Genomic DNA, 26219 nt, shown 5'->3' on the forward strand with positions numbered 1-26219 from the left:
TTCAGCACCAGCCGCTTCCTCTTCCTCACCTGCCTGCACTGTGGAGATAATTAAGGTTTGCCTCAGAGACACACCTGAATTTTGACAATTATGGAGCTGACGGTGAGTCAATCAAAGTATATTTATTTAACACCTATGACCAAACACTGGGGGAAACACTAGATCACTATTTATATATCTCTACTTATATATCTACATATGCCCGAAAAAATGAATGTAAAACCAATAGGTTCAGATGACACTTTGGTTACTATAATCAAATTTTGCAGCGTTCCGTCTCTTTGATTCATGCTCTTATTTAAAATTCACATTGCTCTTTGTAATACGAGTGCATATACCAGCTTTTCAATTGTCATCACATCCATCTTTCTCTGCCTCTGTCTTCCCCAAGACAACATCCACTCATAGTTTAACTCCACAAATACTTAGTGACCCTCTACTATCAGGTGTTTCTTGGCACTTGGATATATCAAAGAAAAAAACAGGCAAATATCCCTGCCTATACAGAGCTTATATCCTAACCCATATATCCTAGCATAGGGATACAGAAACTGACAGCCATACTAAATAAATAAAATGTACAATGTATAGAGATTATGATACAGACTGTGGAAAAAGAAAAGGCAGAGCAAGGTAAGATTCGGAGTATGAAAGGAGAGGAACCTCTTTGAGGAGACATTTGAACAAAGACATAAGGACACGACACACATCTGAGGAAAGAGCATTACAGACAGAGGAAACAATACATGTGCAGACCTTGAGGTGAAAGAGCGCCTGGCATGTTTGAGGAACAGCAGAGAGGCCAGCATGACAGGAGCCGAGCGAACAGAAGGTCAGAAAGTTAATAGGGCACCAGATAATGAAGGGCTTTCGTTATTATACCGAGTGAAATGGAAAATTATTGCAGGCTTCTGAGCAGAGTAGTCACAATGATCAGACTCAGATGTTTAAAGGATCATCCGAGCTACCATAGAAAGGAAAGACTGTAGGAGAGCAAGGATAAAGCAGGGAGACCACTTAAGAGGTTATCACAATTATCCAGATAAGAAATGTTTGATGGCTTGGACCAAAGTGGAGGTAGGGTGGTAAGGGGGAGATGTGGTTAGCGTCTGGATATATTTTGGAAGTAACAGAAGCCTCATCTACTGACCCATCTCTGCCAGTTTTTGTGTCAAAGGACCAGAAGTATATCAACAGGGTTAGCCCTCAGTAGGAGGTAGAGGGGCTTGGAATAATACCGGACAAAGTAAGCACATGTTACCTGCCAGTCACACTAAGAGTACATCTGATAAGATAGGAAAGTAAAACACAGAAACATTGAATGCCTTTGGTTAGTAAGCAGAAGATACAGGATTTGAACCCAGAATGTCTGGCACTGGAACCCTCACACATAAACACTCCTCAACAGCCTTGCTAGTAGGGGACACTTTACAGAGACCTGGCGACTTGGGGACAAATAGCTGGAGCTGATGAATCAAAGATGAATCAGGGTCACCTGTGAAGAGGCAGAAAACCCGTAAGAAAGCAGTGACACCTAATGAACATGATTGTGAAACGAGTGAGTCTGGGCACCAGGGGATTCTGTACTGGGGGAATGGCTAATTAGAAATATGGCAGTTTCACACACTCACCCGTGTTCTTAAACAGAGAACAGCACACGATTTTACACTTTCTTAATGATGGGAGACAAGATTATGACCCTTCATTAGAGCATTGGGCTCCAGGAAGCAGAGCTGCTTCTGCCATTTGGCTTTGGGGGAGGTTTGAGTAGGATTCTTTTTTAACTGTGTACATGGAAGTTTGAAATGCAAAATAGAGATTAAGTAGCTGGCAGCACATGGGGAGTGTTTCTGCAGCTTAGCCTCGGGAGAGATAAAGGGAATTGATTCAGGAGTGCAGCTGGGCCTTTGGGATTGCATTTCTGGCTCTGAGGAGGGAGGCATGGAGATGAAACAGAAGGGGCTGACGGAGAGACTGCTATCCTATGACTGGCATTTTCCTGGGAGGAGACAAAACGTGAGGGAGGGCTCTCCCCTGCTCCAAGCTAAGAATGTGCTCTTACAGGCTCCCAAACGTTCCTTTTACAAATACCCGAAGTGCACCATGCCTGCAGTGTTGACAGATGACAGGAGGTGCACAATGCAGGTAATGTCACAGGGGTTGTCTTGCTGGAGGGAGCGCAGAAAGACTCCTGTCTTGGCAGGAAGGGAAGTGGAATGGAGTCCACGCAGTGTGATAACTTTGTGTGTGGCGTTCAACAGCCTGGGAGACCAGGGAAATATCACTATGTGAACTACAGGGGTTTAGCTCCCTCTTAAAATAGCTTTCAAGTCTTCCAACTAACCTCTCCATTTAGATTAGGAATCATATTTTTAAATGGATTTTTTTTTAAAAATCCAATCATGGTACATTTCACTGCCGTAACAGAATTCTGAGATGGCTCCCAAGATTCTCTTCCCCATCCCCAGTGTATACAGACTTTCTCCAGCACTAATCTAGGTGCTGCTGTGAAGGTTCACACATAAAATAAAGATCCCAAATCAGCTGACCTAGCTTCAGTGAGCCTGCAGTGGGCCTAATCGAATCAGATGAACCCCTAAAAGGAACTGGTCTTTTCCTGGTGAAAGCAATCCAGAATGTGGGGGGTTTTAATGCGAGAGATTCTTTGCTGCTCACTTTGAGGATGAAGGGGGCCAAGTGGCCAGGAATATGGGTGTCCCCAGGACTTGAGAGCAGTCCTTAGCTGAGAGCCAAGAAAGAAATGGGGACCTTGGTTCTATAACCACCAGGAACTGAAGTTTTCCAACAACCTGAATGCTTCCCAGAGCCTCCGAAAGTAACCCAACCTTGCCAACACCCTGATTTCAACCTGTGACACCCAGAGCAAGGAACACAACAACCATGCCATGCCAGACCTCTGACCTACAGAACTGTGAACTAATAACTGGTATCGCTTTAAGCTGCTGAAAGTATGGTAAATTGTTATGTAGTGATAGAAAATGAACACAATTGCTAAAAGTATATTTTGGAAAACAAATCAGTAGTAGAGCTATTTCAATAAGATGCAATAGATTCTTTGAAAGAATCCTTCTCTCACTTGGATACTTTCCTTCATTTTTATCATATGTCAGAAGTTTATATTTTGCATTTTGGGATTTCTTAAAGCATGCTACGCCTTACGTCACTACTAAGTAGTAATCCTAAGAGCTAAGTTTCACTACAAAGTGTAGTCGAAATCAACTAGCAAAGAAAGCAATTCTAAAAATCATTTTAATAAACATGTTACAATTTAGTTAATATGAAACCATTTGTGAATAAATTATTTTACCTCTTAATAGTTTATCTCTAACTGATTCTGCTTACTTAAACTACTGCCCCATTTGTTTCCTTCCTAATGAAGGCAGTTGATATCATTTAAACTTTAAGAAGCAATTATTAAACTATATTATCAACAATCTTTATATTTTTACCTACAACCCATTCATACACTTACCCAGAAATGAAATATTTTTTAAAAGGCTCTTTAGAACTCAAAGGAAAAAGGCTATCCATTATGTAACATCACGGTTCATAAAGGTAAAGGAAATAATGTCTGATGAGAGAATTTTAGTGAGAATCAAAGGCTTTTTAAAATTACAAACATTTCAAATATAAAATTTGGTTTTCACAGAATGAACAGCTAAAACAATGCAGGTATGCTGAAAATCTTTCTTAATATACTCAAACTTCTTAATTAAAGTGTTTACTGATAGGGATTTTTAAATGGAAAAAATCTTCTTTCATATTCAATAAAAATATTATTAAGATAATATTCATACAGAATAAAATCCATAAGTCTCCCATTCCTATCTACTGTTCCAAAGGCAGGGGAAAACACACAAGTGTCTGACTGAGGCCTACAGCAACGAGGAGAGGCCTGACTCCTGTTGCTCAGAGACAGACACTTCAAAGTCTCTTCAAAGGCAGAGAGTCCTGATTCTGGGGTAATGAATGACTCAGCAATCTTTCGAGCATTTGTTATAAACTCATGAGGCTCCTCAGAATCGAACCCACCAGCAACGTGACAGGATGTTAAAGAAGCTTAATTGCCAGGGGAAACCCAAACCTGGTCAAGAAGATCTTATGATCACTTAGCTCCTAAAGCAATCCCCAGTTTCCTACAAACTTGCAGACCAAAAGGGTTCAGCTAAAGCCGTGAAACCCTGGTGTGATTAGGCAACACTCATAACTGCAAATGACAGACTACTGCTTAAGCAATAAAAGGGTATTGCTAGGTCACTTAGCTGAAAAACCCATAGGTAACACTGGCTTGTAACACATTTGAGCTAGAAGTGCACAAATGCTGTTATCAGAGCTCTGTCCCACAGACTCTCTCCAGGGAGCAGGCATGGGCGTCTCCAGCACCCCAAGCCTGCATCCTACCAGCCTCACAGCTGTAGTTGTAAGACCATCTTCTCCAAAAACTCTGAAGAGGAATTCTGAGGAAGAGTCTGACAACCTTCATTTAGGGTCAGTGCCCATCTCTGTAGCTGGGAGAAGAAATAGTGGAGGTGGAGGGTGTGATAGGCTAAGATGTGTAGTTACATCTAAAATATATGGAATTTGTTTACTTCAGAGAGGTCAGATTCTGTGCTCAGAAGGGCACTGTATACTGTATGGAGGTCTGTCTGTATACCTCAGAAGAGGAATCCTCATGTATCCCATTCTCAGGAGTAGCCATTGAGACCAACAGATCAGGGAGATACTCCTGGCAAGCGGAACCTGAAAGAAAGTCAGCCTGCCCCACGGAGGAAATCAGCACGCTAGCAGAGCAGGGAGACAGATCTTTGATAATGCCTATCTAGCCAATGTCGTACATCTCACAGGAGAGTGACGTCACTGCATTCATTTTCTTCTATGAAATAGGAAATTTTTATTGTCATTAAAGATAGGTGAAGACAAATTCAACCATGTCATGTGTAAGAATATAAGGACCTAGATTCACAGGGAACACACACACACCAAAGATTAGAATTAAGAGGTTTATAGTCTGCATGCTCTAATCGTCACAAGAAAAAGTCTGCTGAAATTAGCCCAGCACACTGCAGGACACACCACAAGTCCCTTTCCCCCAGGGCAGGGATCCTGACTCTCTACTGTCTGAAATGTAATCATGACAAGTTCAGGGTATGGGATATAAATAGAAAGAATTCAGGCACCAAACAGTGTGAGTACAAATGCCAACACAGCTGGGAGTTGTCCGAGACTGCCCACTGCCATCACCTGACACTTGTGAATAGTGGGATGCCGGTGTTGAAAGAGGGAGTCTGTAAAGGTGGATTCAGGAACTGCTTTGCATCTCCCTTCTGATACTAAATTTGCCATTTAGCCTTCAATTGCAGGGACAAGAATAGTCATATGCATACCTGACCTGGTGAAATAAATATTGCCCAAGGATGTGGGGCTTGGAACAGAACAGAGAAACTGGATGGGTTTTCTCCCGTTAGAGAGGATTTAAGTGTGGACTTCTGCTATTGCTCTAGGGTTGAATGAGGGATCATTTGAAATGTGATTGGAACATTTCTAGAACTGTGAGAGTGAAAAGAAGGTTTGCTGGGAGGGTCAGGATCCGTGGTTTGCTGGGCAGGCAAGGCAAGGTGTGGACAGTGGCAGCTATTGTTTTGGCTGTCCCACAGGGTCCCAGGGGGTTGTTTTGTTCTCCATCCCCCTCCTCCTGCAAAGAGGCCCAAAGAGGCCTAGCTATTTGTTTTCCTCCTTTCTATAGTTACTGAGTTACGCAGAGGCTGGTGGGTAGCCTAAGCTGCTCCCATAAAAAGTAAGCCCCTGGAATTAACTGTGAAGCATATCTTGTTCCATTCCTGCTTTGAACTTTACAATGACTTCTCATTAGAATTACATCCAAACTCCTTACCATGGCCTAGGAGAACCGCATGATCCACTGCCTGCTTCTGCTTCCTCATCCACTCCCTCATCCCTTGCTGTCCTACAACCTTGTCAACACACCCCAGCCAAACTGGCTTTCTTTAGTTCCTATCATATGCCAAGCTCTTTCCCACTTCAAAGAGGTTTTCTTTGCCTCCAGTTCTCTTCTTTTGGGGCTGTAATGCAGGGACTCAGCTCTCACTCCCCGCAAAAGAACGCAGGATATGGTGAGGCCAAAAAGGAACTCCCACGGAGCCATAAATAGGGGAGTCATACCACTATATTCTCCATGGCAGCTGATCGAGACACAAAAGCAAACATCCGCCAGTACCCCAACGAGGGGTCTTCCTGCACCCCAGTCTCGCTGGCGGCTGGGCGAGACAACGGAAGTAGGACCAACACGATCCACAATCCGCCATCCACACTTGCTAACCCTATATGCTAGCCGCAATCCGTGCTTGCTATGGCAGTTATATACAAAACAATAGTGCTAATGGCAAACTTTTTAGAGCTGATGGACATCTACTAACCAAGCCAGCACCTTTCCCCATGAGGCTGAGAGCCTGGAAACTGCTCTCTGGGACTCTGTCCCCACAGGGACTCTTCCAAGTAGATTTTTTTTGCAGCGGGGGGTGGAGGGTGGGGACGACGGTGATAACTTTTTAAAATAATAATTTCAAATTTACAGAAAAGTTATAAAAATAGTAACATGAATTACTGATACCAATTATCCAGATTCATTAATTGGCCCATTTTGCCCCTTTGCTTTTTCATTCTCTCTCTATATATATTTTATATGTATATGCCATTTATTTAAACCATTTGAGCTTAAGTTGGAAACATTGTGCCCCCTGACTACTAACTACTTTCACGTGTACTTCACAAGAATAAGGACAGTCTCTTTCAAAACAAGAATGCAATTTTCAAAAATCAAGAAATTTAACATTAATACAATGGTATTAACTAATCCATGTTCCCTATTCAAATTGCACCAACTGTCCCAATGATAGCCTTTATGGCAATTTGTTTTCCAGTCCAGTATCTCATGTAATGTTTCATTGTTATATCTCTTTCCTGTCCTTTTGTCTGGAAAGGTTCTCAGACTTTCTCATCTTTTACCCATCACAAATATGGGAAATAACTTTAACAGGAATCAAATATAGTCATGAATGTTTCTGATCTCATGTGACTTCAGACTGTCAGAACTTAAATATTTCTCTGAAGACTGTTGTTCATAGGAATTATTATGTAACCTGAGATGCCAAGATCATAATAGCCCCTACTTACGTAATAGCAGGATTGCAGGTCGCCTCTCCACCAGGACAAATAGCATCGTACTCTCTTGTCAGTACTGGGCTTCTGCTCTTTCTTAAGTCTGGACTAATTATTCTTCTGGAGCCCGTGGACTCACGGCTGCGCTGCCAACAATTAGGTAATTACTGCACCACCACAGAGCTGCTGCTGCGGCCACCTCTCCCACACTAGCCTCTAGCACAGCAGTTCTCAATTTAGCTGTACATTAGAATCACCTGAGATGCTTTGAAAACTGCTGATGCCCCAGGCCAATTAAGTCAGATTTAATTGGAGCAGAGATTCGACTTACTGCTCTCCTCTCCTCTCCTTTAGAAGCTTAAATACAGATTTTGATTAATTCTCTATGTCACAGTCCAAAAACAGGTTCTGCATCTGAAGTTTACTTAAGGTAGGAGGAAGTGAAGGGAATTACAACATTAAAAACAAAAACAAACCATAAACCTCGCAAAGCCTTACCTTAGGCTACTTTATATGGCAGCGGTCTGAATCCAAGCTTCTTGTGTCTTCCCTGGGGCTTCTGCCGGGTGCCTCCACAGGTAGCTCCTTGAGTGCCTCCTTGAGGCAGAAAAAATTTCCTCACAACCATTGAAAGTTCTCACAAGAATATCTAGAGTAGACTCAAGAGGACACTCATAGAGAAAATTCAGAAACTACAGGAGAAAAACATCTATGACACTACTTCCTTAACCCAACTATTTAGTATGTTGCTGTGCAATAGTCTTTTTTTCCTACCTCAATGCTTAGAATCCTCAAAAACCATTGTGTAGGAGGTTGTGCCGCTGAAAAGCATAAGATCACATATAGAAAGTAAGACAGGCCAACGAAGGTCTTTACTCTTTAAAACAAAAATTAGAAAATACAAATAAATCTGACTAGTGAAACTCGTATATGAGGACAATTAAATTCGCGAACTCATCCTAGAAATAGTGCTACATACCTCATTGCTGAATATCACTATGGTCATCTTCGAAGCACTCCCCTTGGGAAGCTATGCACTGATGCCAGCACCTAGTCCACCCTTCAAAGCAATTTTGGGACTCTTTTTCTGGAATGGCCATTAGAGCTGTCATCGTATTACCCTTGATGTCCTGAATGTCATCAAAATGTCTTCCTTTCAATATTTCCTTTATCTTTGGGTAAAGAAAGAAGCCATTGGGGGCCAGATCAGGTGAGTAGGAAGGGTGTTCCAATACAGTTATTTGTTTACTGGCTAAAAGCTCCCTCACAGACAGTGCCGTGTGAGCTGGTACAGTGTCGTGATACAAGAGCCACAAGTTGGTGAAAAGTTCAGGTCGTCTAACTTTTTCATGTAGCCTTTTCAGCACTTCCAAATAGTAAACTTGGTTAATGTTTGTCCAGTTGGCACAAATTCATAATGAATAATCCCTCTAATATTAAAAAAAGGTTAGCAATATCGTTGCAACAAGTCTGCGAACTTAATTGTCCAACCTGATAATATTGTATGACAACTATATTTAATTTTAAAAAGTAAAAGTAAATAAAATAAAAATATATTCAAAATATGTATGAGAAACCTGATAAAGACAAAAAACCTCCCATTCTTCCCATTCATAACTTCAGTATGTTATGTGTAGCTTACATTCTCTAAGACCGTTTTGTTCGTTAGGCATCCCGACTAGATTATAAGGGCCTTGATTTATTTTTTCCTACACCTCTTACTTATATCCTTCCTGGCACCTAGTACAGTATTATCAAAATAGTAATTGCCCAGTAAATCCTCCCTCAATGCGTTATCAGATAAATGGAATGACTGCGGCAAAAGATAGAGGGGAAAAAACTACAAAATGTGATGAGGCATTTCAATGTAACTCATGTAACCTTGTTTTTAAATGTGGTTCTGTGTGTATGTCTATGTCCTCTATTAGACTGTACGCATCTGAGGCGTAGGGGCCTTATGGCATATTCCCTAATTCCATGTTCCCAGTTACACAATTTGGACACACCAGAGCCACTTCAGTGAATGCTGCTGAACCCTGGATTAATTAAAATTAGAACCTCGAGTGCTAAAGGACCAAGTCAACAATAAAAATATCAAATAATACAGAACAGAGAATACATTTACATTTCTAAGCACGCTGTGGGGACAGAGTCCCAAAGAGCAGTTTCCAGGCTCTCGGCCTCACGTGGAAAGGTGCTGCCTCGGGTAGTAGGTGGCCATCAGCTGTGGCTAATTGACCATCAGCTGTAACCAGTTAGCCAATTAGCCATTGATATAACTGCCATAGCTACATTGGTTAGTCAGTCGGTTGGTTGGCAGGCAGAGAAGTGGATGGCAGGTTGCAGATCGTGTGGGTCCAGCCTCTATTGAGACTATAGTGCTTCCAGCGAGACTATAGTGGTATGACTCCCCTATCTATGGCTCCGTGGGTGTTCCATTTTGGCCTCACCATATCCTGCGTTCTTATGTGGGGAGCGGGAGCAGAGACCCCGCAGGCTGCCCTGCATGACAAATGGCACAGCGAGCAGGGTCTTCCGCAGGACACACGCATTTTTAGAGGCTTCACCCCATATTATGGATGACCAGAGGGTCCCAATCTGAGAAGGGAGTGTAGCTAAGTGAGTTTTGGAGATGGTGGTAGGAAGATCCTCATTTCTTATTATATTGTAAAGTGCAAGAAAATAACAAGTGTGCTTGTAATGTATCTTTTAAAAAGTAATCTCTAGAAAACAAATTTCAGAAAAGGTAGATACAAATGCAGATCAGCTCTTGGTTGTTGCTTTCAGTTTAGAACAGTCAAGATGAACAATGAATAGCTAACTTAAATAATCGGCACCTACCGTTTACTAATACAACTCTTTCATTAACGCAGTTTAGTTTTAATGAAAATTTTAATGGGTCGAAAAATTGTAGATTCAGTTTTCTGTGTGATTACTCTCTCCTGTTCCCATGAATAATCAAGTAACTACATTTTACCTAGAAATACATATATATATAAACTCAATGCCATTAAAAAGTAGTATTCTGAAACACCACAAGATGGGGATGTTACTCCATTTAAAATTCCTGTTTTTAAAGCTATTTGAACTTTCTCCAGAGACCTAAACTTGTGCTTTCTTGAAAATTTAAGATTTCAAGATCATATATGCTTTTAAATTATGTTAGAATCAAAACCATCTATATAACAAAATTATAAGTGATTTCCACTTTAAAAATGTGTCAGTGGAATGTGAGCTATGTCTTTGTCTCACGGGCTATACAGTTTTGTCTTTTACATGGAGTTTTGTGGTATGTGAATGTTTCATCTTCCAGGACAGTCTTTTCAACAAATGGTGCAGGAACTAGAGTCATTCACATGCAAAAAAAAAAAGTAATCCAGAAACAGATCTTACACATTACACAAAAAAATAACTTTAAAAAATGCTTTATAGAATTAAGTGTAAAATGCAAAACTATAAAACTTCTAGGAGATAAAATAGAAAATTTAGGTGACTTTGGTTTTGGTGATGACACCAAAAGTACAATCCATGAAAGAAAACACTGGTAAGTGGTACTTTATTAAAATTTAAAACATCTTTTCTGCAAGACACTGTTAAGAGAATGAAACAAAAAGCCACAGACTAGGAAAAAATATTTGCAAAACACATATCTGATAAAAGATTTGTATCTATAATATACAAAGAACTCTTTAAGCCCAACAATAAGGAAACAAATAACCCTATTAAAAAGTAGGCAAAAGATCTAAACACATATATCACCAAAAAATATATACCTGTATACATGGCAAATAAGCATATGAAAAGATGCTCAACATCAAATATCATTAGAGAATTGCAAACTAAAACAACAATGAGATCATTATCACCTATTAGAATGTCTAAAATCCAAACACTGACCACACCAAATACTGGTGAGGTTGCAGAGCAACAGGAATTCTAACTCATGGCTGGTGGGAATGCAAAATGGTACAGCCACTTGGAAAAACAGTTTGGCAGTTTCTTACAAAGCGAAACACAGTCTTATTACGTATATGATTCAGCTATTGCACTCCTAGATGTTTACCCAAATGTGTTGAAAATCTGTTCACACAAAAACCTGTATACAAATGTTTATAGCAACTTTATTCACAAATTGACAAAGAGTGGAAGCAATCAAGATGTCTTTCCTTTGGTAGGGGAATGTATAAGCTATGGTTGATCCATACAAGGGAATATTATTCAGGAATAGGAACAAATAAGTTATCAAGTCATGAAAACACATGGAAGAACATTAAATACATGTTACTAAATAAAAGAGGCCTATCTGAAAAGGCTACAGTGTATAATTCTAACTCTATGACATTGTGGAAAAGCCAAAACTATACAGAGTAAAAAGATCAGTGGTTCAGGAGGAGAAAGGAAGAGCAATAGAGAATGATGAATATGTGGAACATAGGATTTTTAGTGCAGTGATACTATTTTGTATGATACTGTAATGGTGGATACATGACATTATGCAGTTGTCAAAACCCGTAGACTGTACAGCACAAAGAGTGAGCCCTAATGCAAACTATGGACCTAAGTTCATAATAATGTATCATTATGGGTTCACTGTAACAAATGTGCCACAGTAACTGAAGATGTCAATAATTGGGTGGGGGGTAGGGAGGAAGAGGTATACGGGAACTCAATTTTTTTTTTTTTTTTTTTGCATAATTTTTCCTATTGTTGGATGTGGAAACTCTAGTGAACATGATCTTACTATTGAAGATGTAGTTATGACCCTAAATTCCTTGGCAGGGGTTATGTCTCATTTATCTTAACATATCCCACCCCACCTACCTTTACAAATATACTTTTTAAATGTTTGTCAAATAAATGATTTTTTAAATGAGTGAATTCATATATGGGTTTTATTAACAACTCAAAACTTAGCCCTTTCCATTGATTTCTATCTATAGCCAGGAAATGAAGTGTGTGGTGGTATTCATTATTCCTCCTCTTGGACTCCACTGAGAAAAAAAAAAAAATTATAAGCATTATCTACAAATTCTTTAATTCACCTTGCTTAAAGGTTTTAACAGAAGTCAGAAGTAAATCTCTGTTAGCATTTTAAATAGAAACTCAAACAAATGGCGATCTATAGTCATGGATGTTTTAAGAATATAAATCTCACACAAACTGTTACATCATATTAATTTGATAAAAAGAGAGGTTTGGTGACTATTTACATAAGAGTTGCCATTAAATACTAATCACAATTTCTGTTTGCATCTAAGTCTGTTTCCTAAAAATGGCAAAACAAAAATTCCTGTAGTAATGAAAAACTGTTTGATACAATATATTCCAACTCTGCTTTGTAAACTTGAGATTTAAAGTATTTTTAGGAAACTGCATTTGTTAGAAAATTTATTGTAGAAAACTGTTATTCACCTAAGTTGCAATCTATGTTGATAGGAGGTTGATTTTGCCTTAGTAATAATGAGTTTATGACCTCACTGAGATAGTGCGAATTAACTAAGCAAATATAAAGATTATGTATATTTTCTATATAAAGATTAAATATAAAGATTATATAGGTTTTCTTAAAATTAGAAAAATAATTAAATGTCATTCCTAGTTGTAAGATAATAAAAAAAAATGATTACAACAAGTTTAAAATACAATTCAAAATCTCAATTGACCTAGATTGTTGGATATACTGATCTGGAACAAAGAAAAGTGGTCTTACTTGGGAACGTAGAGTTGACATTCATAAAAATTTAGAATAGTGATAGAATCCATATCTGATCAAGGTCACCCAAGGGATTCAGTGGCAAGGGAGAAGAGCAGGAGAGAGGAGCTAGACAAAATCCTAAGAAATACCTTCATTTCAATAGGAAGGTAGAGGAAGAGGAGTCTATGAAGGAAAATCAGAAAGGATGGCTAGATCAGTGTTGAAGCATTTATGCACTTCCACTATAACTTCTTCCGATCTCACTAGAATCATGTCTCAAAATTTAAAAATGATAAAAAGTGGGAATCCATGTGCCAGGCATACAGATTCTCCTACCTAGAAAGGTTATATGGTACATAGTTAATAAACCAAATTGAAAATAAACCCAATATATGGCTTATTCTAATCGCCGTTTTGCATTATTTCTTTAACAGCTGCTTAACATTAAGCAAGTTAGTTAGCGTCTCCATGCCTCTATACCATCTTCAGTAAAAAGGATGCTACTGTTACTTAGTCTACCTACATCGTATCACAATACGTTTGTGAGGAATAAATTATATACTACATGTAAATAATTTAGAAGGGTGATTTGCACATGGTAAATGACATCCAGGGAGCATTTGAGATCTTGCTTTCCAGGATATGTTATCAGTTTTACTCAAATAAACTCATAAAAAAGTAAATAAATGATATCCATTATTATTGTTATTGCAGCATAGTTGATAATTTTAAATGGACAGGAGAGGAAAAGGTCAATCTATTGTCCAAAGTGCAGAAGCAGCCACAGACCCCTATGAAATTCAATACAAGATCATTGAAAGAGGCATATTTACTGTCTCATTATGTTTGTTGTCTATTTCTGTATGGAATTGCCTTGACTTTTTTAGGTTCCATAATTGTGCATATTTTGATGGGAAAATGTGGTTCATTGCAACTAGAGACATTGAATAAAAGGCTTACATTCCCAAAAGCACCCTGCTTATTGTAAAAGCTATATTCCTAAGGGTTAGAACAGTGCCTGACATAGAAGTATTAAGTACATACTCACTAAATGCAAAAATGAAAGCTTCTGAAAGTATTTTTATTGCTGTTTGGTAATTTGATCAGTGCTATCCCTACAACCTTTCAATGTGAAAGAATCATGGAGCTTCAGGGTAAAAGGGCATCTCATCCAACAAACAATATGGTGACTGAACCCCTTCTCTAACGGTCTAGCGAATGGCCTGTCTAATCCATCTTTTAGCTCTTCCAGTGATGAAAAACTCCATTCTTCTAGAGGAAGTTCATTATATCTGAAGACAACTCCAGCACCAAGTTAATCATTTTGTTGAGCCACAAAATAATTCCCTATTGTTAGCTGATTCGTAGGGAAATAAACAAAATAATTTGTTGTGTGTTACCATGGGCTAAGCTCAATATATAGATGTCTCTTGCTGAATTCCAAGTACCTAGAGCAGTGTCTGGCTTATGTAAGTCCTCTGTAAAATAGTCACTAAATATTATATTGTTAATGTACACTGCTTTCATTATTGGTTGATACAAAACTATCCATAGCCTTTTTCTATTGGCTCCCACACACCACATTCTTTCCCATTCTACACGCGGTGTTGAACAGATTAGAATGAAAGAACACCAACCGTCAACTTTAATAAACTTTATTTTGTTAGATGATGGAATTTATCAGTCATTTATGCTTGATTTTTTTTTTCTTTATTACTTTTGTGTGTGTGCTGTTAAGGGCTAAAGATTAGGAAAAGGTGTTCTAATCTGGTAAACAGAAAACAAATGTCCCATGTGTCTACACTTATTTTGAAGCTGTTTGTGTGTTACGCTTTTTAAAAATGTTGTGTAACTTTTATATTGTCCTCAACTGACAAGAAATATGTTGAACTCTTGAAAACTAATTTCCACCTCAGAATACCTGCAGGGCTCTTTGTGAGCCCCAAACAGGTTTAGCCTAATTATATCCTAATAGGCTAAATTCATATATTTCCACTATTTAAACAAGAATGGTGACAACAGCCTGATAAGAAGGCAACTCTGTCAAGCTGTAGAGTATATGATTGATGTTAAAGTATCTATAATGATTAAAAATAAAACATACTTATTAAAGACCAGGCATCTTTGCAATTCAATAAAATATTCATTACCTTGGGGAAGATTTTATGAAAACTTAAGATAAAACTCTTGTATTAGATATTTTAATATTTTTAGAGTATAATCATTATTGAACATTTTTCTTTAACTATTTACTTTTATTTGTATTTGATTTTTTTTTAAGCCAGTAAATCATCTCTAGGTAATATAAATTGGTATTGTGTATAAATATCTGGAATGCGTGTCAACAAAAGAGATTATTTCTATCACATGTTTATGGAAATTAATGAATATTACTGTAAGCATTTCTAAATGATAACTTTGAAATAATTCTGGTTTTAGAAACCAATTTTTATGTTAAAACTCATCAAAAATCATCAATCTTGTTGAGCATCTCTCTTCATCTTCTCATTGATCACAGAAGTACTACAGCAACCTAAGTTACAAGAGTCATTTTTCTAACATGCAAAATATGTAAAAATTTAATTTCAAGTTCATGATCTGCAAAAAGGAATTGGGGGATGATTATTTAAATTTGTAGTTATGGAGCAGGTAAATATTTGTAGTTAGATATTTTATTTGAGATGAATGAATGAATGAACAAACAAATGACAAAACTTCATGGTCATATTAAAGGAACTAATAAAGTACTGAAATTAAAAGGGGTTAATTGTTTCTCTAAGAGACATCTTATTCTTTCAGTACCGATAGCACTCTCGGAAATATGGTGAACATTCCTGAAACCCATCAGACTTTCTGTAAGAAGTGTGGCAAGCACCAGCCCTACAAAGTGACACAGCATAAGAAAGGCAAGGATTGTATGTGCAGGGAAAGCGGCGTTATGACAGGAAGGAGAGTGGTTATGGTCTGCAGCCGATTTTCCACTAAAAGCCCGAAACAGCAGTGTTTCCCCGAAAACAAGACTGGGTCTCATATTAATTTTTGTTCCAAAAGACACATTAGGGCATATGTTCAGGGGATGTCATCCTGAAAAATCATGCTAGGGCTTATTTTCCCATTAGGTCTTATTTTTGGGGAAACGTGGTATAAAGATTGCTCTGAGGCTTCAATGTGTTGCGCCCAACTGCCGATCTAAGAGAATGCTGGCTATTAGGAGATGCAAGCATTTTGAAGTGGGAGGAGATAAGAGAAAGAGCCAAGTGATCCAGTTCTAAGCTTCATATTTTTATTATGAAGACAATAAAATCTTGAGGATAAAAATAAAGACAGAGAGAGAGAGAGAGAGAGAGAGAGAGAGAGAGAGATCTTATTAATACATGAAATACAACTTTCCCTATCAAGATTAGGAAAAAGAAGATCCTACTGATGAGGGTACACATATAGCCTAAAAATTAATTCATGGATAATTGATTTTCCCACATTGCATTAAATTTTATTTCATTTGTTGAAATATCTGTAGTATACAGAACATAAATAAGGTAGCCCTAAATATTTAAATGAAAATAAAAAATAATAGTGCTGCTTAATTGTATGACCAAATGCAGCCTCTTGTTTTCAGTTGCCATGGCCCTTATACATTTCTGCAACAAAGATTTTTCTTTACATGCCTTACACAAGAAAAGTCTTATCCAATAAAGTCTTTAATAAAGATGAAATTTGTACACATTTCCCCTCACATACATACTGACAATTTCCTGTTACTTGTGTGAATTTATACCAGACAAATCCACTCAGGGTTTTTCCTTATCATTCTTGTATGAGGACATAGAGATCAAACAGCAGAAGGCAGAGAACTGAGGCTCAGCTCAGTCTATAGACAAAAGTAAGGTTACTATGAAGGCAAGATATTTTGTTAGAGACACAAATGACATTATGTATAAAAACAGGGAATAGAAGAGCTACTTAGCTGCTTCATACCATTTATTCTCTTAATTTCAGAATGGCACCAAGTACCAAGCATCTCTATCATCTTTTGTCAAAATGCTATTAGTGAAAAGGTAGAGTCCCACTGCTATCCATTTTCTTTGCAGTGGTTACTGAAACCACACAACTGTTCTCAGTCAACTTGAAATCACCTCAATATGATCATATTTTTTAAAAATAAGTTTAAAAATCTGCCATCATCACTCGTTTTAACTGTTTTTTCTTTTCTCTTTACTTTCCTCATTCAGAAAGAGATAAAAATTATACAAATGTTTGTCACTAATCTATTCAAATAATATCCCTTTACTTATCCATCTCTCCTTTTCAGATTTCTCTTATCTGTTTCTTTAAACTTTATTAACTTTTTTAAATAAAATATTAATTTGTATACTTGGAAAGGATTTTCAACTACAATTGATCTTTTATTGCATTGATACCTTTAGAACTTACTGAAATGCCCCTCTCTTTTTCAGAGATGTCTTCAAATTGAGAACTACAAATATCACATTACATGAAAAAAAAGTGCCTTTTAATTTAGAATGTAAATACAAGGGTGAGTTGGCACATCATATAATAATAAGAGGAAGTAGCTTAGAGCATTGAAAAAGCAGGGCCAGAGCCTGATTGGCTCAACACATTGTAAACACCTCAAATCACAAATCTGTCATCCCCCTTCCAACCAGAAACTCATATTCTTTAAACGATCTTTCTCACTCTTCTCCTCATCCTTGAGTCCCCCATTTGTCCTTCAATTCTTCCTATTAATAATATAAAAACTAACACATTAGTTCACAAAGTAGTGTACATTATTTTATTTAAGCCTCAGCAATCTGTATTATTATCCCCATTTTAGAGATAATGAGAATCAGAGAGATTTAGAGACTCATCCAAGATCATACAGCTAGGACTTCTGATATCAAGATAAATGGCGACAGCAGATGCTTTATTCTCATCTTACAACAATCATAAATAGAAAAGAAAAAAAACAAATATATATATATATATATATATATACATACACACACACACACACACACACACACACACACACACATTTAAAAGAAGCAATTATAGCCATCCTAGAAACAAGAAGGTAAACCTTTGGAGGACCATAAACTGTGTGTGAGAAAATTGTGTTCCATATGATGAAGTGGTGAAAATTGGAAGCAGGAATCCAGATATGACCAAACAAGAGGCCTAGTACAGGGATCCAGGCACATACATACACCACCTTTCAGGCAAGGCACAAGAGAAAATGATGCTGGTCTTTAGTAAGGAACAGAGCTTGTGGTAATAATAGAACAATGTTCCTGGTAGCTGGTAAAGTCAGGAATGGGGAGCATCCATGCTCAGAAAATGAGCTCCCAAGTGCCCCATCTGGCTGGATATAATGCCCATTCCTTACTCTCACTATCAATGGCTCCAACCAAATCTTAGCAGATGTGTCTATACTTCCCACAATATGTACAGAGACCATAGTTTTCTACGCGACCTCAGCTGTAGTAAGGAATTCAATTCAAGAGTGACCAAGTGTTGGAAGAGTACCAGCTCCATGATAGTCTACAAACTCTGCAAAGACTAGGGAAGGGTAGATGCTTCTATGAGAGTAACTGACGTTACTTATTTGAGCTTCAGAAAGGGCTCATTATTCAGTGAAATTTGTGCCTTCCCCTTCCATTGTATAAAGTTATTACTAGAAAGCAGCTGCCTAGCTAGGGAGTCATTTCAGAGCACCCTATCAAGGTAGGGCCAGGGGCTCAGTTTTCATCACTAGAGTATGAACTGAAATATCACTTCTGAGAGAAGGAAGTTACTGAGCAGTGTATATTCTTCATTTTCTCTTTTCCTATCTGCTAACTGGATGCAGAAGACTCTAAGGATCTAGCAAATGCAAAATCACAAGATGGAAGGAGCCCAGGTCCATGCATCACCACTTGAGAAAAAGTCATGCTCCAACCAAGTCCGATATCATCACAAGACTGCTGAAAGAAAAACCATTTATTGTAAGTTTCTAAAATTCTGAGGTTTGTTTTATCAGCCACAGTTATCCAGAGCAACAAAGAAATTGGTACCCTGAATCAGGGTGCTGCTGTGACAAAAATCTCAAATATGTGGCATTAAATTAGTGATAAGGAAACAGGCATCAGGGAAATAACTACCAGAGGCTGGTAAGATGGTACAGTGGTTAAAAAAAAAAAAAAAAAGTGATTTTGTAAATATTGCCTTCAATAACTTGGAAAGCAGAGTAAATACCTGTGTGCTTGTAGCTCTATAGCAGTGGTTCTCAACTGGGAATGATTTTTGCCCCTGGAGGACATTTGGCAATGAAGGCAGGCAATAAAACATGAAAATTTTAGTAATTTTTCAAGACCAGCTCAATTGTTATAAGCCCACTCTTCATATCAGATACTACTTTATGTCACTCATATCAAAATTAGTAAGTCTTTTATTTACAACCTGTCAGCATGTAACATTTAATTCATTCTTTTTTTTTAACATTTATCTCCTCCTCTCCATTGCAAATTTCTTGAATGCAGATAGTCTTTTCCCTGTATCCCATATATTGTCTAAAACATGTTTTACACATAGAAAGAATACAATTAGCGTTTTCTGAGTACATATTTGTTGAATATATACTACTCTGCAAAGTATTGATTCCATGGTCCTTGATCTCATAGACCAAGATTAAAAGACACACATCACACAAATCACTTCACTATATAATGTCTTATAGAATCTGAGGACTTATAAACACTACTTTTCATATTATTAGGTGTCCCCAGCGCTACCTTTTGGGTATTCTTTCTCTCCCAACTTCTAATTGCATGAGACTAGCTGTGTAAAGTTGTCAGCTGCCTTAAAAGGGAAAACAGATGATAGGACATTTCTAAGTCGTGTAGTTGGTCTAAAGAGTTTGAATGGTGGTCTTTTAAGGAGTTGAGGGATTAGAACATAAACTAAATTTTAGTACTTGAGTACTAAAGAGTATCAAAAACAGAAACCACTATGGCTGTTTGTGGGAAGGAATGGATCAGAGGCAAGGGCATGCATGCATGTCAGGAAAAGCTAAGAAAGAGGAGATAAAGATAAGAAAATAGATAATTTCTTCTTTTTCTACTTCAGACCAAGTTACATTAGCTTAATTTGGCATTCAGTTAAAAAATTATTTGAACTCCTTAGCCCATCAAGTTGGCTCTGACATTAGGATGCTAATGAAGAGATAACTATAGATGGGAAGCAAAGCAACGCTTAATTTCCCTTCCAAACTTAAATCCTGCTTCTCAATTAAAGATACGAATGTGGACTTCTGAAGACAGAGTGGCTGGAGATAGACATGAGATCATAAGCATGCAGGTAGTGGAAATGGATGAAGTCACTCAGGAGCAGTAAAAACTAAGAACAAAGAAAAGCTTGAAAATGTAGAGTGTATAGAGTAGAAGCCTGCAAAGCAATAAATAAGCAAATTAAGTAAATAAGCTTATAAGCAAAATAAGCAAATTAGCAAAATAAATCATACAAAGTCCGTGTAATATTATGTTCGCTGTTCCATATGAGTTTACAATTAAACCGGATAGTTTTCCTTTCAAATGTTATTTTTCCACCTTGATTTCAAGATTCTGAAGGACAAGAATCACTCTGCCCTCTTTTACATTTTTCTAAACCCAACGCCCCAGTATAGTCTTACATGTATAGTAAAACTCAGTGTACAGTAAAACAATGAATTCTTGATTCACTGAATTTAAACCTAGCAAATAATTCTACTTCCCTCATCCATCCACCCCCCAAAAGCCCAAATCTCTCTAAAAAGCAAGTTTGTAATTTCCTGCATCGATCCCTGCAGGTAAAGCTACTATCACAGAACTCTTGGCTATTAGGAGTCTGGGTTTAAAGAAACATTGTACATACAATTAGTTTTCTGAGACATGTTGTACCAAGGCCATAAATGGGGAAACCTGGCAAGACTAGTCGGAGAACATGAGCCTATGGCTAATTTCTCAGTGGAGAAATAGAAAGTCAAACAGCTTCTGCTGGGGCAGTGAGGGACTAGGAATTGGAAATTAACTATTTATGACTTTGGGCCAGATACGGTACCCTAACAGCTTCTGGCATCATCCACTAAACGGTCCCAACTACTGATCAAACATATTTGACTTGGCACTGACTTCTTAACATTCCAGAGCTGAGAAAGGAAAAAAAACAGAGATTGCAGGGACCACCTATGAATGAGCAGCACATACTAGGTAAGCCTGGGACTAGGGTGCGGAAATGCACATCATTGCAAAATGAACTTCACTGCAAGTCACATTTCCCGTTTTTTTCTCCTTCTCTAACCACCCATTTGAATGTAGCCTTCATTCTCTTATCCCTATCATTTGGGGGCTTAATTTTTTTTCCCTTTTGATGTGTATATATCTGAGTGTATACAGACTCATATGCTTTTGGTAGTAGTGGTTTCCAGTAGTGGTCTAGCAAGATTTTCATGTTAGTCCTATACTGGTGCCAACTCTGAGATTGCCTCATGACCTAAAGAGAAATGTTTGCATGAAAAAGCTTTCCCCCAATGGGTTTTAAATTGTGGAAGTGAGAAAGGATCTTCACTGAGCATGGCTAACCAGAAAGCAGAGAATGGATGATCCACGTTTCAAATGCTATTAGGCTGTGGATAAACAGGGAAATTGAGACATTACAAAGTGGTGAAAGGAAGACTGACCTCATAAAAGGGGAAAGGGCAATTGCTGCCACAGTTACACTGGAAAATAGAGAAGTAAATTCAGATTAGTGTGGCAGGTGGTGGAGTGGGGCGGAAAAGAAGAAACGCTGAAGATCAGAAAAGGTTAGCCTAGGTTGGATCATATAAGCATAGGCTTTGGCATCAAACACCTGGGTATAAATTCTTACCTGTAGCTAAGTGGTGATCTTCAGCAATTAAGAGTATGAGCTGAGCATCAGTATTTTCACCTAATTCACAATATGAGGGTTATATAAGTACATTGCTTAGAACACGATATTCAGTAATTGGCAGCTTTTATAATTACGTTTAAGGATAGAAGGGTCCAAAATAGAACTGTTAGCCTACCAATGTTGACAACTTCAGAAAAGAGCAAACAGCCATAAATCAAAGAAAGCACAGTCTTTCACAGGATAGAGAAAAGAGTGAAAAGATTCACACTGAAGTCCCAAAACAGTGAACCTTTTACTAGATACTAAAGTTTAAAATCATACACCTTAATTGTGATGTTAGTTTACCACTAGGTGGCAATGATACAGCTGAATTTCACTGATAAGGTTAATTTTAAAAACAGCAAATCCAGACCAAAATTCCAAGAAGCTTTTTAGTACACATTTTCATTGTAGAAAAATGAAAAAATCCTTTTATTTATAATTAATTTATAGTATAAGGTATAATTGTCTGACTCATTATCTATGTTAACTTCTGATGCATGTTTCCTCTGCACTAAGGCAATTCATGCAACACACACAACTTTTAAAGTTCTCATCACAGATAAGTTTTTAAAAAAATCTAGACCTATATCATAAAGGTAACAGAAATTACAGAAAGCTAAAAATCTTTCTGAATTTTTAGAATTCTAAGAAAGGCACTACAAAATACAAAGTATTTCAATGACAACATTAAACCTTAAAAAATGACAGAGCGAGAACAATTATACTTTATTTTTCAAATTTAAGGCCAAAACATTAAGCAATATGGAGACCATTAAACAATATGGAGGCTTTTAAATCACAAATTAAATTAATATTCACATTTGTAAAGTCTTTCATGTCTTGAATAAACATATTAAATTTACTAAGTAAATTTATCAAAATTCTGACAAATTCTAGAAGAAATTACATGTGTTTACAAATGTCAAAATAATAAATGATGAAATTCCTTAGAATCTGGCACTTTCCATAATTATTTTCATTTTCTTCATAAACTAGGTCATAATCTATGGCTTATCAAAAACAATAAAAACTTTATTATTTTCATATGAAATACAAGAAGGTACAACACTTTTTCAAATTATAGACAGTATCAAGTACACAGTAAAAAAAAAAAAAAAAAAAAAACTTTCAAGTTCCCAAGATGTTCCTCCACATAAAAGGTGGGAGCTCATATAACCACATGTAACATTACAAAACCTATACTATAATTAGATGAATAAATAATAAATCTATACTGTTACCCAATTCATAAAAAGACCCAATTAAAAGAAGCCTATTTTCCCTTTGTATAAATAACCTAAAATTCCCAAAATTTCAACTCCCAGTTTTCTACAAGTGAATAGACGAGAATCTCTTTTATATCAACTTTCCAATAGTTTTCTCATTAATTCAGCAATCACTTCCTATATTGTATTTACTTCATTTGCAGAAAAATCTTCCCTTATTTGCCACCCAGACAAATGTAACAGATGATTTCTAAGTTATTTTTGTAGTTCATAGATCACTGCTGTTCCCTCATTATTGAACTTCATCTTGAATTATTATAGATCACGCTGAAATCTAACAACATAGATATTTCCTCATTCCATCAGTGTATACAGATACACAAAACATAACCATTTAAGATGGTTAGCACAAGAAAAGATTACTGTGGCAACCCTCACAAATCAATCAAAGATCTCAGGAAAGTGCTCAATTTGTTCACTATTATCTGTAACTTTTGCTAGAATATTTAAGGAATGCCACTTTTATAGGAGGGATAATTGTAGATCTACAAAAGTGAATACATGTGTACATGTAATTTATATCTATACAAAACCAGCTTCGGATTATCTGCACAAATAAAGGGACAAGAGACACAGATGATGCAAAAACATAATCCTCAAACCACTTTACATACACTTTTGTATCTGTATTTCATAGGATTGTGTCGGAGAATTCAGAACACAAAGAAAATTAAGCCATCATTACAAAGAGGTTAAGAGTTACAATCACCAAAACAATGATAACATTAAAATGCCATCATTGACCTGAGTTGGTCATCTTCTGTTTATTTCTGATGGTGGCTCGAAGTTTACGTATCACCAGTCTATCAGGCAGAATCATATCACCTTGTTGTTCTAGATAATCCAATAAATTTTCAGTCCATTGGAGAGCAGTTGCATGGTTTATATGTTTCTCTGGAATCAGTTCTATTTCCTCCTCATCATTTTCACTGGATTCATCTGTCTGGCCTTGTGCTCTTCTTATGATTTCACTATCAGTTAACACTTCATAACCTGGTTCAGTACTGTCCACTTCAAGCCATTTTTCAATGTTCTCAGTAGTCACATTTTCCAGTCCTTTGGTATGTTGTAAAATGGTGGCCACAGTAGCCAGTGAAATATCTTCTTCATCAAAGTCTAAACCTTCTTTCTCCTCTATGGTAGGGAGAATCTTCTTCCATGCTCTGCTAATAGTAACTGGCTTTACTAAATTCCATGCCATTGCCACTTCATAAAGTGCATCCAGCAGAGTTAGCTTTTTCCAGAATGATCTCAGATCATTACCTTCTTCCAAGTTGTTCTGGAGAAGACCTGCACGATAGTTCCTCTTCATTGTCTCCATGACGCCCTGATCCGAGGGCTGAATCAATGAAGCTACATTAGGTGGTAAATATTTAGCAAATATTTGGCCATCATCTGACCTCAGGACATTTTCATTTGGATGTGTTGGTGAATTATCCAACAAGAGTACAGCCTTTTCCTGCAGGCCTTTGGATCTTAAGTACTCTCGAACTTGTGGCACAAATATCTTATCAAACCACTGTCGGAAAATGGAAAGATCCATCCATGCACCTTTCTGGCTGAAATAAGAGACTGGCAAGTTTGAGGTGTCAGTTGACTTGAAGGAACGAGGTTTCTTTGCTTTCCCCACAACACAAAGTTTAAGTTTGTGTAAACCTGTTGCATTGGCACAACACATGATAGTGACTCTTTCCTCAATTGACTTATGCCCAGAGACAGTGCATTTACCTTTGATTACTGAAGTCCTAGAAGGCAGGCATTTCCAAAAGAGTCCAGTTTCATCTGCATTGTAGATTTGTTCAGGCTGCAGATTCTCTCGTTCAATAAAGTCTCGAAAGTTGTTACAAAAATCTTCCACAGCAGTCTCATCTCCATTTAATCTTTCATTTCTAATGTTAATTTCTCTAATGCTGTGGCGCTGCTTAAAACGAGTTAACCAACCAGCAGAAGGGTTAAAGTCACCATCCATTCCCAAAGCATAAAAGAAGAACTCTGCCCTTTTTGCACAAATGGGTCCAGATACTGGATTCCCTTTTGCTCTTTGCTGGTTGAACCATTCCAGCATTGCTCTATCCAGTTCCTCATACATGGATGGCTTCATAGATTTTCTCTTGGCCAGAAGACTGGTGGAATCAGAACTGCTTGCATAAGTGATAATCTTTTCCTTATTTTTTCTTATATCCCGAACTGTTGTCTCACCAATTCCATAAATAACTGCCAGTTGTTTGGATGAACCTCCGTCTTCAAGCTTCTTTATGATGTCAAGCTTATCTTTAATAGTCAACACCACTCGCTTCCGTTTCCCAGACATGGTGACACTCTGGGACTCTTCCCACACTCACACTGAAGCAATCCAAACAATCCTGCTCTCACAAAGACTCACTTTAACACAGTGTTACACGCTCGGTCTTTCAACCTTACCAGGAACCTGGTGGGCCTGACCCCGTCCCTGGCTGGGCTTGGCTGGCAAAGAGACTGCAGAGGAAGGTGAAAGGGAAGGAAGTTTGAGGGAACAGGCCTTTAACTTAGATGGACAGTAGAGGAGGCCCCAAGTCACCGCGGTTAATCTGCATTACAAACATTTGTTTTATTCCCCCAGTGGCCGCGGGAAAGACTATAACCCCATCGTAACCACAAACCTCCTTCACGCCCAGATCCCGGATACTCCCCCGTCACTAAACCTTGCCACACCCCAAAGTTACAGAGAGCGGAAGAGCCAGGGAGTCGCGGACTGGCCCCCTTCCCCAGGGGGACAGGTGATTCCTTCCCCAGCGGCCAACCCTTTCCACCGCAAGCCCCGGTCCCCGCGCTGGGCTTGGCTGGACAGTCCTCCCGGTCCCTCACAGCCCGCCGGGCCCCTCTCCCCACCTCAGTTGGAAGCGGGAGCCTGCACCGCTCCCTGACTAACGCGCGGCGACCGCTCCTCCCCCTGCACACGCTCCCGGAAGGCGCCCCCTCCCGCCGCCCGGCTCCGCCCCTTGTCCCACCCAGAGGCGGGACTTCCCCTGATACCCGGAACAAGGTGGAGTGTTGACTGTCTAGAGTGGGTTCCTGGGGCGGAGGCGAAGGCGGAGGCAGAGGCGGAGGAGCTTTGAAAGGTGAGGAAGCGGAGGCGGCGC

At 38.2% G+C, this 26219-nt stretch overlaps 2 protein-coding genes and 1 pseudogene across 5 annotated transcripts in view; 2 read left to right on the forward strand and 1 right to left on the reverse strand.

Moving 5' to 3' along the window:
- Window positions 1-15710: 15710 nt before the first annotated feature.
- On the forward strand, window positions 15711-16161 carry LOC109450321 (large ribosomal subunit protein eL42; annotated as a pseudogene).
- Window positions 16162-22516: 6355 nt separating this feature from the next.
- JRKL (JRK like) lies at window positions 22517-26050 on the reverse strand. Its single transcript, XM_019737547.2, has 2 exons — window positions 25969-26050; window positions 22517-25575 (listed from the first exon to the last, which is right to left on the reverse strand). The coding sequence occupies exon 2, from the start codon at window positions 25409-25411 to the stop codon at window positions 23837-23839; it is 1575 nt and encodes a 524-aa protein (XP_019593106.2). The 5' UTR covers window positions 25412-25575; window positions 25969-26050; the 3' UTR covers window positions 22517-23836.
- A 45-nt stretch (window positions 26051-26095) lies between these two features.
- The window catches only part of CCDC82 (coiled-coil domain containing 82), a 33031-nt gene continuing 32907 nt past the window's right edge, over window positions 26096-26219 (forward strand). The window contains exon 1 of one of the 4 annotated variants that reach the window (XM_019737550.2): window positions 26096-26198. The gene's annotated coding sequence lies outside the window, so the exon portion shown is untranslated. The remainder of the gene's footprint in view (window positions 26199-26219) is intronic. The other 3 variants (XM_074335572.1, XM_074335570.1, XM_074335571.1) reach the window with 3 other exon arrangements.

The sequence above is a fragment of the Rhinolophus sinicus genome, linkage group LG06 (assembly GCF_036562045.2).
Source record: "Rhinolophus sinicus isolate RSC01 linkage group LG06, ASM3656204v1, whole genome shotgun sequence".
NCBI classification, from domain to species: Eukaryota; Metazoa; Chordata; class Mammalia; order Chiroptera; family Rhinolophidae; genus Rhinolophus; species Rhinolophus sinicus.